This window comes from Sodiomyces alkalinus, assembly GCF_003711515.1.
Source record: "Sodiomyces alkalinus F11 unplaced genomic scaffold SODALscaffold_16, whole genome shotgun sequence".
NCBI lineage: Eukaryota > Fungi > Ascomycota > Sordariomycetes > Glomerellales > Plectosphaerellaceae > Sodiomyces > Sodiomyces alkalinus.
Window position 1 is genome coordinate 34,247 of NW_021167094.1, and position 17,146 is coordinate 51,392.

Consider the following 17,146-nt stretch of genomic DNA (forward strand, 5'->3'; position numbering starts at 1 on the left):
CTGTTTTGGATTTTTGGTTCGAGATAATTCTGCGCGCTAGCGAACCCACTACTCACAGTCTCTCGTTTTCCCTTCAGGACGCTCCTCTGCCCGAACGCAAACAACGCAAATCAGTCGCCTTCACCAACGAGCGAGTAGTCGTCGACGCCGACGGTTCTATCACCATGGTCAACACTCCGGATGAGACCAAGGACACGGCCCAGTCCCACACGCCTCGTACGCCGCCGCTTTCCGCAGCTCTTGGAGCATTTACTGATCCCTCATCTGAAGCTGGTGACGAGACCACTCCCGCCGCGGTCGATGATGGCGGGCTGGACCTGACACTGAAGAAGAAGAAGAAGAAGAAGGTCCCCAAGGACGATGACGAGGAAGGTGGCGAGGATACCGGTGCCGGCGCCGAGGATGGTGGGCTTGACCTTACCATAAAAAAGAAGAAGAAGAAGAAGGCGCCCAAGGAGGGCGAAGAGGACGAATTCGCCGCCAAGCTCAAGGCGCTCGAGCTCGAGGGTAAAACGGAGGAGGGCGCCGCAGCGGAAGAGCCGGCCGACGAGGGCGACATGGATGCCGGCACCGGCATCTGGGCACACGATGAGACCAGACCCCTGAGCTACACGCTCCTTCTGGACAGATTCTTCCACCAGCTCTCGCAGCGGAACCCGGACCACGCCCTGAGTGGATCCAAGAGCTACAAGATTCCTCCCCCGCAGTGTATGCGTGAAGGAAACAAGAAGACCATCTTCGCCAACCTTGCCGAGATCGCCAAGCGCATGAAGCGGACAGAGGAGCATCTCACTCAGTACGTCATACCCCGAAATGAGTCAAATATGTCGATAAGAGAGGACAGAGAAATGCAGAGAACGAGGGAAGTCTCCATATGCATAGACAGTTGCTAACGCGAGGACGCAAACAGATACTGCTTGTCCGAGTTGGGTACTTCTGGTTCGACTGACGGTAGCCGTCGTCTTGTCATCAAGGGTCGGTTCCAACAGAAGCAGATTGAGAATGTGTTGCGGAAATATATCAGTATGTTTTGTTATTTCCTTTTTTTTTTTTTTTTCCTCCTTTTCCTCCTCCTGCCCAGCCCCCCCTTTCTTCCCTTTGCTAACAACCTTCGCAGTCGAGTACGTCACTTGCAAGACGTGCAAGTCGCCCAACACAGAGCTCAACAAGGGAGAGAACCGTCTCTACTTCGTCAACTGCAACTCGTGCGGTTCTCGACGGACGGTCACCGCCATCAAGACTGGTTTCTCGGCCCAGATCGGCAAGAGAAAGAAGATGTAGGGTTAAAGCTAGCTACAGCTCTACGGGGAGTTTTGGACGGGAGTGGTCTTCTCTTTACCATCACTCTCCTTTTTTCTTGTTTTTCTTCTCTCTTTCCCTTTTTTTTCGTTTGTTTCTCTTTTCCTCACTTACTTTGCATGCTGGTGAAGCTTACCGGCGTCCGGGGCATGTGCTGAGGCCGTGTACACACTGCCATTTCTTTCGACGTACTTCGTCTCGTTAAGTTCAATGAGATGCGACATGACACGGCATCGGAGTGGAACCAGTTGGGGTAGGAATAGGTACGAACGGGTAGGAATGGGTAGTCTCATGACGGTCAGAAACAATACATTGCGACATGACATGGTATGAAACGACGTAGGACCTGTATTGAAGCGTTGAGACATCAGTCCGCAGGAGAGCTGGTGAGAGGTACACGTCCCACTCCGGTATTGTCGGCACAATCGTCTGACATGGATCGGTCATCTCTCCGAATCCAGCATCGGTATAGCCGTAGCGCCGTCGCCCGCCTGACTGCGCTTTTGACTGCAATAGTCCCGATCCCAGGGTGACTCTTTGACATCTCGCCAAGACCTCCAAGAATCTTCTCACGCAAAATATTATCAGCACCCAGCAGTTGGGCATAACAACCTTCTTGTTTTGTTGTTGAAGAAGAAGAAGAAGAAGAAGAAGAAGAAGAAGAAAAGATCGTACCTTGCCTGTGGATCAACGTCTTGATAAACCAATAACCGCACTCCATCAAAGTAGGCGCCCAAGAGAACACAGCCAACACCTGTCCAAACCCCCACTCATTATCTTCGTACTCCTCTCCGGCAACGTCCCTCGCCTGCGTCCGATAATCAAACAACCACCCCAGCTGGAGAGCCTGGGACACGCAGAGCGAGTAACCCGAGACGATGCCGTAAGCGAGTAACCACCGACGCGTCGAATTCGAACCGAAAAAGGTCTTCGCGACGGTGAAGATGACGTTGACGACCACAACGAACGCGAGTACGGCGACGACGGCACCGTCGACGGCTTTCGTTCTCGTGATGACATGGTCCGGGCAGACGGCCGGGTTCGCCACGGCGTCGTTGTAGAGTGAGCGGAGGTTGTCCGGTTGGTACTCGATGGCGACGCCGAGAAGGGGGGGCAGGATGATAACACTTGTCAGGATCCTGCGCGTCGAGGGGCTGTGCTTGATGCGGTGCCACAGGCGCTTTGTCCGGTTCGGTCCGAAGCCGCCTTCGGAGAGGGAGAGGACGGTGGGGACGTAGATGACCTGGAGGGCGCAGAGGGCTTGGAAGGCGCCGAGTTTCTCGATGAGGTCTCGTTCGATGAGGGGCGGGCGTTGGACGAGGAGGACGAGGGATGAGATGGAGACGGCCATGGCGAAGATGGCTTGGGACGTCATGTAGGATTGCGAGAGACCTCGGAAGGACTGGTACGGTTCTTGATGGAGGAAGAGGGAGACTGATATTGCTATGGGGGTTAAGAAGGAGAGAGTGGTTTGGATCGTGTATGCCACCATTGCCTATATGGAGATTTTATGTCTCAGCACTTCATCTCGACAGAGCAGATCAACTCGGGTCTTTTTGAAAAAAGAAGAGAAAAAAACAAGAGAAGAGGAACAGCAGGGTTCATACCCCAATACCGGCAATGTCTGGGTTTCCCGACCCGACAATTACGGCGCATGCTTGGGGACATGATACAAGGAGCTGGGCGAGGTTAAGATGGCTGGCAGCGAGTATGGAGGAGATGTCCCCATAGTCGTCGCAGTTCAAGGTATCACCCATTTCTACACAATCGAGGGCTGTGGGACAAGAAAAGGGTGGATTTCGATCTTGCCATTATGTCAACTTGCACGACCTATATACGTTGACGGTTTGAATTTTGAGACGGAGGAAAGGAGGGCCGTTTTAGCCTTTAGGTTGAGAAGCGAATCAAGATAACGCATACGCGTGGAATGGCGCAGGCGAGTTATGTATGTAGCCGCCCTCAAGGCATATTGGTGGCCGGCCTCCTGTAGCCCGCAGGCGGCATGGCTATTTTTAGGGGCCACCACCTATCATGTGGGCATGACGAGGCTGTGCTATTTCGAACGGCTGGGTTGACCGTCCCAGGGCCATGGTTCCCAGGCGCCTGCACTCACACGCCGCCCGGGCAGGCAGTTCTGTAAGGTAAGGTACCTTCCTTTTCTTACCTTCAGGGTACTCCATGGTAGGTTTTTCAGCTGCGAAGCATGTAAAGTGAAAAGGCGAGTTTGAGGTGTACCAGAGCAGGCGAATCGCAGCACGAAGTACGAAGTACAGTACCTAAAAGTCAGTGCAGCAGCCAACCCTCTGAGGCTATTATGTAATTCATCTATACAGGTACTACAGGTACGAGTACAGCTCTCGCCAACGAAGGACTCCAGGTACCTGCCCCAATACAGTACCTAAGGTACTTCTTGCCGAGGTACACCCTTATCTTCGTAGACGGGGTACATGGAGGGGGTTCGGTTCCCTTTTGACATCTCACCGTCAGACAGAGACCTTTCTGTTAGTCAATTCCAGACACATCTGCATCACTCTGGCCGTCCCTCCATTCCCCGAACAGACGGCGCGCGACCTTGTCCACCGAGCCAAGTGAGGTCTAGGCGCCAACGAGCTGGCCATGACAGGCATAACGCTGCAGGACGGCCAGGCCGACCTCCCTTCCGAACGCAGCACGCGGTCGTACTGGCACAGAGAACCGTCCAAAGTGCTGCTGGGTCACCGCACGACTCCCTCTCTCCCGTCCACGGCTGACGTGGTCGTTATCGGTAGCGGCATTACCGGTGCCTTTGCAGCTCGGTTTCTCAAGGAACCGGGCGTCGGGGATGGTACCGAAGTGCTGATGCTTGAGGCGAGGGAGGCTTGCTGGGGTGCTACGGGAAGGGTAAGTGATTGTGCAAGTTCCCTGTAGCTGAATTGGCCTCCCATAGTCAGTATTCGGCGGAATTCCTGGATGAGACTTTGCCATTCCAAGTGGAACTTTTACGGTCTGTTCGGGCCCCCAAGCGTTGAGGTTTAACTTGACTGTCTTTACTCCCCCCGTGCCGTCGTTGATACTATAAATGTTTCTCTCTCTCTCTCTCTCTCTCTCTCTCTCTCTCTCTCTCCCTCTACCTACCTTACCTTGGCTATCAAATGGTTCCAGGCACACTAAAACGGTACGTATCAGAACGGGGGCCACTGCCAACCCAACGTATCCGCCCTCGCCCCGGCGATAGCCCATTTCGAGGTGCAAACGTACGCTTTTCTCCACGACCTCGTCGCCTCTCACGGCATACCTTGCGACTGGACCCCGCTTCGTGGTGTCCACGCCTTCTACACCCCGGACCTCCTCGCCCAAGCGGCCCTCCGTCTCGGGGACCTTGTCCGATCACACCCGCAGCTCGCCGCCGGCGCTCGCGTCGTCAGGTCGGCCGAGGAGCTCGCCCATCTCCGCATTCCCGGGGCCGTAGGGGCCGTGGTGCAGATGGCCGCGGCGAGCTGCTGGCCCTACAAGCTCGTGAGCTGGGTGCTGGAGGACCTCTTGCGGCGGTTCGGGGGGGAAAGGAAGGCCGCCGGCGCCGGCGCGCACAGGGGGTTCAACCTCCAGACCAACACGCCGGTCACCTGTCTCCAGAAGCTGGACGGAGCGGGAGCCGGAGCCGGGGCGGGAGCCGGAGCGGTCGACGGGTACCGATGGATGGTGCACACGCCTCGGGGACAGGTGGCGGCGCGGCGCGTCCTCCTCGCGTGTAACGGGTACACGTCCCGGCTGGTGCGGGCCTTCTCGGACCTCATCGTGCCGGTGCGCGGCCAGGTGGCTGCGCTTGTGCCGCGGCCGGGCCAGGATGCCCTGTCGCACAGTTACGTCTTCATGGGAGTGCCCCCCGACGGGCCGATCCGGGACGATTACTTGATCCAGCGGCCTCGGGGCGGGGGTGAGTTGATACTCGGCGGGGGGAGAAGCCGGGGGACGGGCAAAGGGGTTGGGGTGAGCGCGGATGACTGGGTCGATCCAGTGGTAGCGAGGTATCTCCGACGCGTGCTTGCGAGGTCGATGCAGTTGTTAGGCGGGGAGGGAGAAAGGGAGAGGGTGGATAATAGGGAGATGGGAGAGGAGGAAAAGGGGGAGATGAAGGCGGATTATGAGTGGACGGGCATCATGGGGTTCTCCCGGGACGGGTGCCCTTGGGTCGGTGAGGTGCCGGCCTGGTTGGGGGGAGGAGACGGCCTATGGGTGGCGGCAGGCTACACGGGACACGGGATGCCGCAGGCAGCGTTATGTGCGAAGGCAGTGGTGAACATGATGATGGGCGGGGGTGGTCGTGGTGGTGATGGTGGTGACGGTGGGAAAGAGGATGGCGTTGAGCTGCCAGACGACTTCCGTGTAACCAAGGAAAGGGTGGAAAGGGTGAGGAGCATGGACACCGTTCGTGAGGCTGACGATAAGAATATGTTTCTTTGAGGTTCGCATGAATATCCTGATACATAATTGCCCGCAAGTATCCCTGATCTTACTGAGTACCTACTTTAATTGACAGCGAAGTGATCAATGCTCAATGGCAGTTGACTCGAGCTTGTGATCTTGGTCAGGGAAGAACCTTGGAAGACTCAACGTCGAATTACTTATTAATAAGGTAAGGTATGTACAAAAAGTGCGGAGCAATTAATTATTAATTATTACCTGAGTTCCTTTATTTCATAAGGTAGGTAACGACAGAAGGGTTTCCGGAGGAGCCGGAACTTGGAGGGGCCGTTTCCCCCCCCCCCCCCCCTTCCCCGCTCCGCCCCACTTTGGTGTCCGAGGAGCATCGGTACTTGTGTCGCAGTCAAGAACTTGTCACACATGCGCCACATGCACCTCCTCCTAGTGCTCACTCGGTGCCGACATTCCCGCTGACAAGGTACAGATAGATACCTTACTCTTCACACTATAGACTCCTGTAATAAAGTAGCGGTACATATGAGGAACACGCATGCGGGTACCTCTCTGTCTTTTTGCCCAACTGGCAAATGACCACCAAAGTTATTACCACGTTGGCTGACAACTGGACAACTGACAACGCATAATTACCCTCACTCGTTTCCTTCCCTTTCATCCCCCCCAACACTTCATCTTACTCTTTCGCGGATTTTCCAAGCGGTTGGGCGTGTGTCTGTTCAAGCGGCAGAGAACTTTCCCCCGCTCAGTCCGCTTGGTACCTGACCTTATGGATGCGTTCCCTTTCGGAACCCTTCCACGAATCCGTTCCATAGCCGCCGCCCCGCGCCGACTTCGCTGGCCCAGGTAGCCGGGGTAGTCCAGTCCGCCCTTTGCTGCATCTCACCCACCGACTCGTTCCTCAAGTTGTGTGTCTCTGTCCTTTTTGGCTTGCCTGCTCTCATCTCTTCTCTGATTTTTTTTTTCCTTTTTTTTTTCTTCCTTCTTTCTTCTATTTCTTAGATGACAGTGGCTTGACGGCGGTCGCCCACCCTCCTTTCCAACCACCACGATGTACTTACGACGCATCGCCATTATCGTCTTCCTCTTCGTTGCCGCCTCTTTCGTGGCCTGGTTTTTGCCTCGATATCTCGATCCGACGCCCCCAGATCAAGAGAAACAACTCCGGGACAAGAGATGGGTCAGCAGCAGTCCGTATTGGCTCGACCGACAGGCCTGCAGGTGGCTGAGCCTTTGCGGTGTCCACCACCTAACCTGGGACCCCGCCGCCCTATTGCCGTGGGGAAACGGCACCGACGATGATTTCTTCGCCGACCGACTGGAGCTTCGGTCGCTGTACAACGAGGAAGGCAGACATCGAGGCTGGGAGAACGCTCGCCGGACGAGGCGTTCCCCCCAGGCGCAGGGCTCCGACTCCGACTCCGACTCCGACTCCGACTCGGACGAAACACGTTCCCGCATTCCCGATTACGTCCTCAAATATGCGCCCTTGGTTCATCTTTACTCGGGCGAGAATTTCTGGCCCGCCGATATCGCCGAACACGTCTTGCATATGGTTCCTTACCTGGAAGAAGACGCCTTGAATCGGACCGCTGTCCTCGCCAATCTCCATGAGCTAAACGAGGAAGACGGTCGTGTCTTTCTGACCGCCGCCGAAGACGTGGAATCAAGACCCCCGTGGCTGCACAGCGAAGTCGGCATTCCCGAGCCCTGGGAAGATGAGTCTGACGACCAGGATGATTCCAGTAGCGCCGAGAGCTCCGGTACCCATTCCCCAGGTGGCCGGTCCAAGCATGAAGGAGGTACCGACACCACCTGGTTTGATGCGTCCCGCGACAGCCCCGTCCACCGCATTTCCGACCCCCGTCGCTTGGAGAAGAATACGTTTGCATCCAGGCGCAATGCGCAGTTGGTTTCCCGCAGGGACCAGCGACCCATGGTGTCGGAACCGTCATCCACCACCCACAAGCCTGACGAAAAGGGGCACTCCAAGGCACCGGCTATCCTGATTCTCGTAGACAAAGGCAACGGCATAGTCGACGCCTTCTGGTTCTTTTTCTACTCGTACAACCTTGGCCAGACCGTCCTCAACATCCGATTCGGCAACCACGTCGCCGACTGGGAGCATTGTCTGATTCGCTTCGAACACGGCGAGCCGCGCGGCATCTTCTTCTCCGAGCACGAGGGCGGCCAGGCCTACACCTACGAAGCCGTCGAGAAGATGGACGGCCGGCCCGTCATCTACTCGGCCGTCGGCAGCCACGCCATGTACGCCCAGCCGGGGAACCACCCCTACATCCTCCCCTTCAACATGCTCAAGGACGTCACCGACCGCGGACCCCTCTGGGATCCCTCCAAGAATACCTACTCCTACTGGTACGACCATGTCCAGGACCTCGATGACGGGCTCGATCTCGACGACGATCTGGACGGCGAGGTCGAGCTGCTCTCGACTCACCGTCACGCCAACGCTACCAGTCTCGTGCCCACCTCCGAGAACCCGGACGCTCCGACCAGCTGGTTTCACTTTGCCGGGCCTTGGGGCGACCAGGTGTATTCCCTCGCCGACCGTCGCCAGTGGCGCCTCTTCAGCCAATATCATTATGTCACCGGGCCGCTGGGCCCCAAGTTCAAGCGCCTCGGCCGCGAGAGACTCTGTACGGCTGACGGCTGTCGCATTCTCGAGACTCTTGAGCCCGGTCAGACCTGGTATGGCTGACGTGGAGGAACGGGGTCTTTTTCTTTCTTTCTTTCTTTTTTTTTCTTTTTTTTCCTTCCCCAAGCCTTCAGTTTTAAGGCTGTCCCTTGACTTCATGAATTCAAAGACAAATATCCCTATCATCACAAATTATCCGGAATATAGACCACGACTCGGGAATCCTATGGACAGGATACGTACAGTACACTCTTTTACGACGAACAAAACGACTTGCCGCTTTCATGTATTACACACAACACACGGTTTCAGCCTTCGTTTGGTTTATAGACAAGACAAAGAGCAAAAGAAGACGAAAAAGACATTGGCCACCTCGCCCACCCGGACAAGTCGTCTGGCAGATCGGTAGGTATACTATCATTCGGCGGGAAAGCGTCTTCTTTTCTCTTTTAGAATCGGGGCGTTCAGTTATTGCCTGTTGTTTCTTCGGCAGCGGTGGTCCACACGGCGTTTGTATATGTCGAGCCCCTGCTCTTATAGGTTGCGGCCGCGAGCCTGCCTCAGGATTTGGTTAGAACCCTCATACCCTATCACACCTATACCCGTGCCGGCGATCAGCGCCGTTCAATAGACTTGCTCCTTCTTTTATGGATTTCTTATTGTGACTGTGCTGATGGGGTGATGACGACGTCAACGGGGTCATCGCCAGAAAACACCATGTGATACGATAAAAATAAAAAGGCCATGACCATATCGGTCAGTATTTCGTTATAGATAGTGTTGAGATGGCATCTATATAATTGGGGGGAGAATGAGGTTGAGAGAGGGGAGTGCGACTCTCGTGAGTCGCAAGGTAGTGATACAGCCCGGCGGCGACCTTTCGTGTCTCAAAGACGCCAACGAAAAGATCTACACCCTCCCCTCCAAGTCTGAGCAATGGTCTTCCACGCTCTTCTAAGCCCGAGTCGCAACCAGTAAAAATGAACGGAGGTGATCGTGGGAGGATTCTATATCCTAATCCAATGGTCATGCCGAACCCTTGCCCTGCAAATAGTATAAGTAAGTATAGCCTCCTGAACGCCACGTCCCGTATACCAAAAGTAAATGGTATGCCCCTGAGATTCAAGCCCCTCCAAGATCGCTGCGTAAAACCGTATTAAAGACGCCCAACCCAAAAAAATCGCCCATCGAACCGTTGGTTCAGGTACTAAACTGCGTTTTATGATCGGTCATCGTCCTCGTGAATGTCAAAGTCCATGTCGTGATCGGCGCCGGGTAATTCCCATCCCCGGTTTGTGCTGGGGTACTCCGACGGCTGGCTGCTGGCGACAGAGGTGGCGTCGTCATCATCCTCTGCAGCGGGGGAGAACAAGGGATCGATGTTCTCCCCGTCAGAGACGTGGTCCAGGTCTTCGATGCCCGGCCATGGCTCATCCTCGGGCTGCAGCTGCCGAGGCTGCAGCACGTCACGGGAATTCTCCACAAGCATCCCCCGAGCCCGTGCATCGCCGTCAAAATGGCTCATGCCATCGCCATGGTCGTGGTGGGGGGTAGTGCTGCCGACGTCTACGTCTTCCTCGTCATGCCCGTCGGACGTATCACCATCCCCCATAGCGGGATTGTGTCGCGGCCGAGCGTCGGTAGGCGGCGCGTTACTGAAGGGCGTGGCATAATAAAGCGGCGTCACTCCACGAGCCTGATGATGTGGCGGCCACTCGTCACTGATAAACCCAGCCAGCGCCGGGCTAGGGGAGGCCGTCCAACGAGGAGTGTTGCGGGGGCGGCTGGGTGAGCGAGTCCGCTTCCGCTTGAGAGCCGTGGCAGCAGAAGGGCTACTGAGGGCATGGCCCTGGGCAGAACCGCCTTCGTTCCGCTGCTGACCATAGGACGCGACCCGGCGTTTTGCTATGGATGGCGAGAAGGATTTCAGGGCCGATGGAGGCATGGAAGTAGTGCGGATGCGAAGGGGTCGAGACACTTGGGGTTCCCTTACGGACGGTGTCTGTCGGCGGGAGACGAAGGGGCTGGGAGAGCGCAGAGACGACTTCAAGGTGAAGAAGTGCTGAGACGGCGAGAGAGAGATGCGCTGTCTGGCTTGGCGGAGGTTGAGTGAGGACTGAGCACTGGCGGGCTCGTCCAGCTGCTCGTTCCAATTCCAGTAGTCCTCGAGAGCATCGGCCTCTGGGACTTGAAGTGCTGCCGCTGAATGGGAGGAGTCGGGATAGACTCGGCTCAACTCGCGGATTTTCTGCCATGTCCAGCCCGAGTTAAATGCGTGCGCGTCTTGCAGGTAGGCCTCCGGGTGCGTGATGAAAAGCCGTGGCTCGGATGACCGCATTACCACGGAATTCAGAAAGGTTGCATCCCAGAGCGCTGGCGTGACCATCTCGGCCGGTGCCAGAAAACGGAGACGAGAGTCCTTGTGAATCTTGCGAAGTGGTACCCATGGGTTCTGTAGACCGAGAAACCTGGCAATCTTGCCGTCGACGCTTCGACGCCGGGATGCAGGTGGTGGCGCCGCAGCCGACATGTCCGACAAGTTGTCGCCAAAGGCAGCATGGATGGCCGCCTGAACACTCCTAGCGTCGGGGCCCTTGACCGAGATGGTCCTGACGAGGCCACGGCTCCTCAGACGCTTATCGATGATGCTGCGAGGGCCACAAGCTTTAGGCAGGAGCCAGTCGTGGTCCCGGCCGGCCTCGGCCCAGTCGCCGCAAAACGGAGACTGTGCCCTCATGCTCGCGGCACTATGTGTGTTGGGCAGCTGCGTCCACTCGTCCATATGGAGGGTGAGTTCCGTCTTAAAGTCGTACCTCTCCTGCCATATACGCCTCAGTGGGAAAGGGAGAAAAACGACTTCTACCTCCCAGGCATGCATGTACGACGGCATATATGTGCGGAGCTGGAGAATCTGTGATTGCAGCGACTGAAGATGACTGAAGACTTCGCTGGATTCGGCGGCTCGGGAGGTGGCGTTGGTCGAAACGGAGACGACACTGTTTGTAGACTCATCAGCGCCCGGGCGACGACGGACTTGACGCGCGGTCCCGTTGCTGCTCGTGTCGTTCAAAAGCCTCTCGACTTCTTCGACTCGCACTTCAAGATCGGTAACGCGGAGGTCTGTCGAGTCATGCTTGTCGTGACATTCGTCGTGTCCCCCGGCCGAGAAGGAGACGTTTTCTAAGCGGTCTAGGCGCTGCTCATGCCCTTGAACGGTGTCCGATAAGTGCTGGAAAGTTTGCCGTGAGGGTCCTCCGAATATATCGGAGGCCGGCCTATCCTCAATAATCGGGTCTTGTGGGCGGCCGCGAGGTGTGTTGGCAGCCGACAGAGGAGGATCGTCAGCTTCGAGCATAGTGTGGTCTCCACCGGCATCCTGCTGAGCGGCTGTTGTTGCTGCCTGGATATCCTGGGACTTATCCTGGAGTGGGGACCTGGGATTAGACTGGGCGACACCACTTAGTGTCCGGAGGCCCCTTCCGGCGAAGGGGCGGAGATAGCGAGATTGACTAGACGTGGTCGAGCTGATTTGGGAGGCAATCAAACATTGCGGCGGGATGGGAGGCAGCGCCGAGTTGGCCGGCTGAGACTGCTGGACCGAGCCTCCCCAACGTAACGTATCTGGCAACCCGGAGCTTGCTTGTTGGCTGGGCAGGTTACCTTGTCTGGACTTTTGTTCCTCGAATCTGGTTTGTGGCGATGTCGCAAAGACGGCATCCTGATTCAAGAAGTCCAGGGGGTCGGGCAACCCGGTAGTTAAACGGAAAGATGCTTCCTGAACCACTGGACTTAAGGGCTCCCGGGCTACCTTGGGTCTCTCATTTTCCTGGCCAAGAGTGGGACGAGCAGACGTAGGAGTCTCGGGAGCGCGGTCATCATCATGATAGCAGGCATGGTGGCTACACATACACCAGGCGGAGTGATCGGAGCCCAGGTTGTCAGCGTAGGCCCTCCCAGCGGCGAAGCGGCTCCAAAAACGACGGCATCCACACTTTGTCCCGTTAGCACCGGGTGTCAAGTCCACGAAGTTGCATCCTCCAGCTGGCAGGTCGACTGGGTTTCGGGCGGGTTCCGCATCGTTGTATATATTGAAGAAAGAGGAGCCGGGAAGAGGTGGATCAAACTGTGGTGCCGCCATTTGCGACGGCGGCATTCATTTCCCGGGATTCGAATATCGGGGATGAAGTTTTTTTATTTTTAGGAATGACGAGGTCGGTGGAGGGAGGTTATGTTCTGGCGGAGGAATAGAGAGATATATAGCGAGCCGTCGCACGTCGAGTACTGTAGGATCGGCAGCCGCAGGTTCCCAATGCGGCCCCAAAATGGGCCAGCTGGGTCGCGAGCAGAAAGGCCTAGTACATTGCAACAACCTAATAGGACATTGTAAGCTGCGAGTATCCAAGAAGGGAGTCCCGGGTTGTCCCTCCAGGGTGGGAATTGAAGATGGTGGCCGATTGGACTGCAGCGCAAGGCGCGCTCGAAGGTAGGCAAGCACTCACCCGATTTGGACTAGACGGGCAAGAGAGGAAGAGGGCGGGGAGTAGCGGGACGGCGACGACAAGAAGGCGGACTCGGGATATTTCAAGGCGGTCGTTCGGGACGTAGGGTTGGTTATTTTGAACAGGACAAGAGAGGACGCAAGGATCGTGTGAAGTCGGAGTCAGACAAGACAGTGACGCGGGAATTCGTTGAAATGGATGGTGATGGTCGCCTTGATTTCGCAGACCGATGGGAATCGGAGTAGCCGTGTCGACGAGATGGAGAAATACTGGTAATGGCGGGGTGGTTGGGTTCGAACGACAGGTTGAAGGGCGTTTGAGGGACAGAAGAGACACTAGAGGCCTCTCGTTGCTGGATGAGTCGTTATCTTCTGTTGTCATTTAGCGGGGGTCATGCACGGACAAACATGACAGGAGAGGTGATTCTTCGAGGTGGAAGTGTGGATGGATGATGGTGGTGGGAACCTGAGGATCGAAGGCAGAAAGAGTTTGGGGTGGTAATGGATTCGAGGCGAAGGCGACGACTTGCGTCGAGTTCGAGGGCGGGGGTGCGGACGCGCTGGCACGGGCCGGGCATGGGATGGGTGCACTGTATGGACGAAGTAGACTCCCACTGAAGCTCGCTGAAAAGGTACCCAGTGGTCAACGACGCGTCACGTTAAAGTGGTTCGTGGGTCGTGCCTGGCCTGTCCAGGTGGTCGGACTCCAGTGGACGACATCCCCCATTGGAGGGCTGTTGTTGACCCCTGTTGTAATTACTGGTACCGTTGTACCAGCGAGAGCTGCTACACCAGGTCCCCCGTATATTCTTGCGGGGAAGCTTGAGTATCTTCTCATAAAGTGACTTTGGCAAGCCACTTAAATATCCGTACCTTAGGCTCTAAAATGAACCCGCCCCACCCCCCACCGTCTATCGGCCACTAAGGTTGATAGAATGGCAGCAGATGTTTTGATTCACGTCTGGATTATTCCACTTTATTCTTCTTCCCCTTTCTCACTGGTTACTCGAGTTCAAAATAAACAAACAAACAAAGCCAGAAGAGGGAAAATTCAGTTGACAAGACCCGGGCTTTCCTGCTGGTCGGATAGGTTGCTACATAGCCGGAGGAGTCCTCTACACGTGTATTCTAGTCGCTGCGCTAGCCCAGGAACATACAACTTAATTACGTGTAAAGTATCCCGCCATATCGGTGGGTTTCAATCAGGTAGATACGTATTTTTGTATCAATTAATCGACTTCAATCCTCGTATTAAGTAATAGTAGGTACCTTACCTACCTTACCTTATGAGAAAGACATCCCAAGTACGGAGTACGGATACAACCAAAAGGAATCCAGACACTGCAAACTGTTGTCCCTCTGTTTTGCTTCACTTTTGCGACAATGCCCGCCGCACATCGCCTTATTCCTACAACTTCTCATTACTCTTCTGGTTTCTCAAGACTCTGACAATTTCAGAATGACCAGCCTCGACGGAGAAACTCATTGATTAGGCGGGGAGAGGCGTACCGCACACCGTAGGATAATGGCGTTTCGTCGATGTACGCCCGGATATTCAGGTCTGCGCCGTGATCGAGTAGCCAAAGTGCCATCTCATCGTGCGCAAGCCCGGGCCCGGGATAGTTAGGGTAGCTATAGCAGCCTTGGGATGGCTGAAGATACTCACTTGAAAGCAGGATGGTTGGTTCCCCGCCGTGGTTTGCTGATGTCCCAACCATGCTGCACGAACAGGACTCGAGAGTGTGGATTGGGTGGGGGTTGTGTTCTTAAATACCTTATGTACGAATATACGGGTACGAGTCCGCGAGTGCCTACATAAGGTGCCTTACGCTGAACTACCTTAGCCATGCATCGCATTACGGCAATCATGTACCTCATAGAAGTCCGAAGGAAGACAAGGCGAGCTAAGGACCCCAGCCCCCAGATGCATTATCATAATCAATATGCCCGTAAACCTTTAGCTCTGTGTACTCCCGGCCCCCAAGAACGCCTGTCTACATACGCAATTTCCGTCTTAAAAATCCCTTCTCGTGTCCTCGTGGCTCAGTCGCTCAGAGCTCAGAGCTCAAGTAGAAAGCCAATCCAAAAATTCAGGCGTAAAGTAAGAGATCACAATCGTCGCTCCCGCCCTGAGGATGCTCTCGGTCGACTCGAACGCCATGGATTGGAGATCGAAAACGCCGGCCTTGGCACCCGCATGGATCATGGCGAACTCGCCGCTGACCTGGTACGCCGCCACGGGGAGATCCCGGCCCAGCTCCTTGGCATCGCTGATGATGTCCAGGTACTGGCCGGCCGGCTTGACCATGATGATGTCGGCCCCCTCGTTCATATCCCGCACGATGGCCCGGCGCGCGAGGCCCCGGCCGCCGGGCGGGAGCTGGTAGCACTTGCGGTCGCCGAACGAGGGCGCCGAGCCGGCGGCGTCCCGGAAGGGCCCGTAGAGGCAGCCCGAGAACTTGGCGGCGTAGGACATGAGGGTCGTGTTGTGGGCCATGCCCTCTTCGATGAGCTTGAGCTTGATGGCCCGGATGCGGCCGTCGTTCATGTCCGACGGCGCCACGCAGTGGGCCCCCGCGCGGGCGTAGGCGATGGCCACGTCCGAGATGCGGTCGATCGACAGCCCGTTGTTCAGGCTGCCGTCCTCGCGGAGGATGCCGCAGTGGCCGTGGGAGGTGTACTCGCAGAGGCAGACGTCGGCGCAGATGAAGAGTTGGGGGAAACGTTGTTGAAGCAGGCGGATGGCCCGGATGACGGGGCCGTCCGGGTCGTCGGCGGCGGTGCCGAGCGCATCCTTGGTGCCAGGTTGGAGCGGGACCCCGAAGAGCATGACGGACCGCAGGCCCTTGCTGACCAGGGTTTGAAGGAACGGCAAGAGCTTGTTCAGGCCCCGGCGATACTGGCCAGGGAGGGAGGGGATGAGGGTTTCGTCGTCGTCATTGTCGGAAATGAAAAGAGGGTAAATCAGCATAGACTAAAGGAGGAACAAAACAATCCCAAGTCAGCCAAGGGGTCCGTCCACTCATATTACGTGCCGGACAAATGCTTGCGAAGAGAAGAGGTCTACCTTTGTCAATTGGCGCTCGGCTTGCCACGACCGAGCCAGTGGGTGGAAGTAGCCACCATGCAACTGGCTGGAGATATCGCCCGAGATGCTCACGCTCGTCGCGGCCGTGCTGGTGTAGGACATGGCGCGGGACACCTGCGACGCGCGGTCGTCGATGGTCGACGCCGAGGCGATGCCACGGGGTCTGCGCGAGGAAGCGGAATCGCGAAGGCTGAGATCTTGCACAAGGCTGGAGAAAGACATTGTGACTGTGGACGAATGGTTGTGCGTAGGGGCGATAATGGGGAAGACAGGTGTTAATTGAGCGACAGAATGGGAGGGGCAGACGAAGATTGATTCCCTTCGTCGTGGGATGGCTGGTAATGTAACTCGAAGAGCAACTCCTTTGGTCTAGGTGCTGAACCGGCCGGAGGCAATTCCCTCGAGGACAAGAGGGCAATTGATATTATGATGGAGGCCGTAGGGTTAAAAAGAGAGAAAATAACGTCCACAAGGAGGGGATATTTGTGAATCGATAAAAAGCAACGTTCGCGTTTCGGAGTCAAGGATTCCGCCACTTGTCGGCGAGGCCCTCGGCTGACTTTTTTTTGTTCCCGTGTACAAGGGGGGCTTCTTAAAACGGAAACGCTCTCGGCTGCGACAGGAAGCCAAGACCGACGAGATGACTGGGCCCGTGCGGAGTTCCCCCGCATCAAATATGATCCGTGCGCGGTTTGCCAATCAAAAGCTGGCTGATCCTAATCCCAGACCGGCTGCTTACCTTATCTGATCAAACAACCTAAAGCACGTACCGTACTACTTTGTGCTTCGCATTCCGTAGACGTAGACCCAACAAAAATACCGAAAATACTCCGTAAACCAACTACCTACACAGACTTCTCGAACTAAGGTAAGCCACTCCTCAACGTTCACCCTGTAATTACGCAGCAATCGAAGATGCATACGGCAACGAAGTGTTGTTCGTCGACAACTAAAACTAGGCCACTTTGAACCTTCCACGTCTCGTTGAGGGTCATCTCTTCTATTATCAAACATCAAGGCTCCCTTGGTCTACCTAGGCGGCAGTCGCATGACACGATAACACCGGGACGGGACGGGCTCCTGGGCCTATGTGGCCCATTGAGTCGACTTAATGTGACGAGCATTTAGCCTCCATTTCGATGGATCGACCTTTCCCAAAATCTTGGAATAAGTGTCACTTTGGGCTTTT

At 55.9% G+C, this 17,146-nt stretch overlaps 7 protein-coding genes across 7 annotated transcripts in view; 3 read left to right on the forward strand and 4 right to left on the reverse strand.

Annotated features, from left to right (window-relative positions):
* SODALDRAFT_302079 (hypothetical protein) overlaps nucleotides 1-1,659 on the forward strand; it is a 2,405-nt gene extending 746 nt beyond the window's left edge. Inside the window, exons 2-4 of the mRNA XM_028608918.1 lie at nucleotides 78-796; nucleotides 911-1,023; nucleotides 1,118-1,659. Of these exons, the coding sequence (XP_028462435.1) occupies nucleotides 78-796; nucleotides 911-1,023; nucleotides 1,118-1,281 (996 nt within the window). The 3' untranslated portion in view covers nucleotides 1,282-1,659. The remainder of the gene's footprint in view (nucleotides 1-77; nucleotides 797-910; nucleotides 1,024-1,117) is intronic.
* SODALDRAFT_329494 (hypothetical protein) lies at nucleotides 1,551-3,128 on the reverse strand. Its single transcript, XM_028610966.1, has 2 exons — nucleotides 1,975-3,128; nucleotides 1,551-1,864 (listed from the first exon to the last, which is right to left on the reverse strand). Exons 1-2 carry the CDS (start codon nucleotides 2,672-2,674, stop codon nucleotides 1,743-1,745), a joined length of 822 nt encoding a protein of 273 aa, XP_028462436.1. The 5' UTR covers nucleotides 2,675-3,128; the 3' UTR covers nucleotides 1,551-1,742.
* Nucleotides 3,129-3,785: 657 nt separating this feature from the next.
* SODALDRAFT_329496 (FAD dependent oxidoreductase) lies at nucleotides 3,786-5,875 on the forward strand. Its single transcript, XM_028610967.1, has 2 exons — nucleotides 3,786-4,179; nucleotides 4,465-5,875. The coding sequence occupies exons 1-2, from the start codon at nucleotides 3,916-3,918 to the stop codon at nucleotides 5,737-5,739; spliced, it is 1,539 nt and encodes a 512-aa protein (XP_028462437.1). The 5' UTR covers nucleotides 3,786-3,915; the 3' UTR covers nucleotides 5,740-5,875.
* Nucleotides 5,876-6,766: 891 nt separating this feature from the next.
* Nucleotides 6,767-8,434, forward strand: SODALDRAFT_337847 (vacuolar protein sorting-associated protein; the record flags this gene model as incomplete). The annotated part of the gene is made up of 1 exon (XM_028612728.1): nucleotides 6,767-8,434. One exon carries the CDS (start codon nucleotides 6,767-6,769, stop codon nucleotides 8,432-8,434), a length of 1,668 nt encoding a protein of 555 aa, XP_028462438.1.
* Nucleotides 8,435-9,590: 1,156 nt separating this feature from the next.
* Nucleotides 9,591-13,589, reverse strand: SODALDRAFT_337848 (hypothetical protein; the record flags this gene model as incomplete). Its single annotated transcript, XM_028612729.1, has 3 exons — nucleotides 9,591-12,041; nucleotides 12,084-12,494; nucleotides 13,575-13,589. 3 exons carry the CDS (start codon nucleotides 13,587-13,589, stop codon nucleotides 9,591-9,593), a joined length of 2,877 nt encoding a protein of 958 aa, XP_028462439.1.
* Nucleotides 13,590-14,228: 639 nt separating this feature from the next.
* Nucleotides 14,229-14,587, reverse strand: SODALDRAFT_382215 (hypothetical protein; the record flags this gene model as incomplete). The annotated part of the gene is made up of 2 exons (XM_028615215.1): nucleotides 14,229-14,430; nucleotides 14,536-14,587. 2 exons carry the CDS (start codon nucleotides 14,585-14,587, stop codon nucleotides 14,324-14,326), a joined length of 159 nt encoding a protein of 52 aa, XP_028462440.1. The 3' UTR covers nucleotides 14,229-14,323.
* A 31-nt stretch (nucleotides 14,588-14,618) lies between these two features.
* SODALDRAFT_318060 (delta-aminolevulinic acid dehydratase) lies at nucleotides 14,619-16,504 on the reverse strand. The gene is made up of 2 exons (XM_028609369.1): nucleotides 15,937-16,504; nucleotides 14,619-15,843 (listed from the first exon to the last, which is right to left on the reverse strand). Exons 1-2 carry the CDS (start codon nucleotides 16,177-16,179, stop codon nucleotides 14,935-14,937), a joined length of 1,152 nt encoding a protein of 383 aa, XP_028462441.1. The 5' UTR covers nucleotides 16,180-16,504; the 3' UTR covers nucleotides 14,619-14,934.
* Nucleotides 16,505-17,146: the final 642 nt, after the last annotated feature.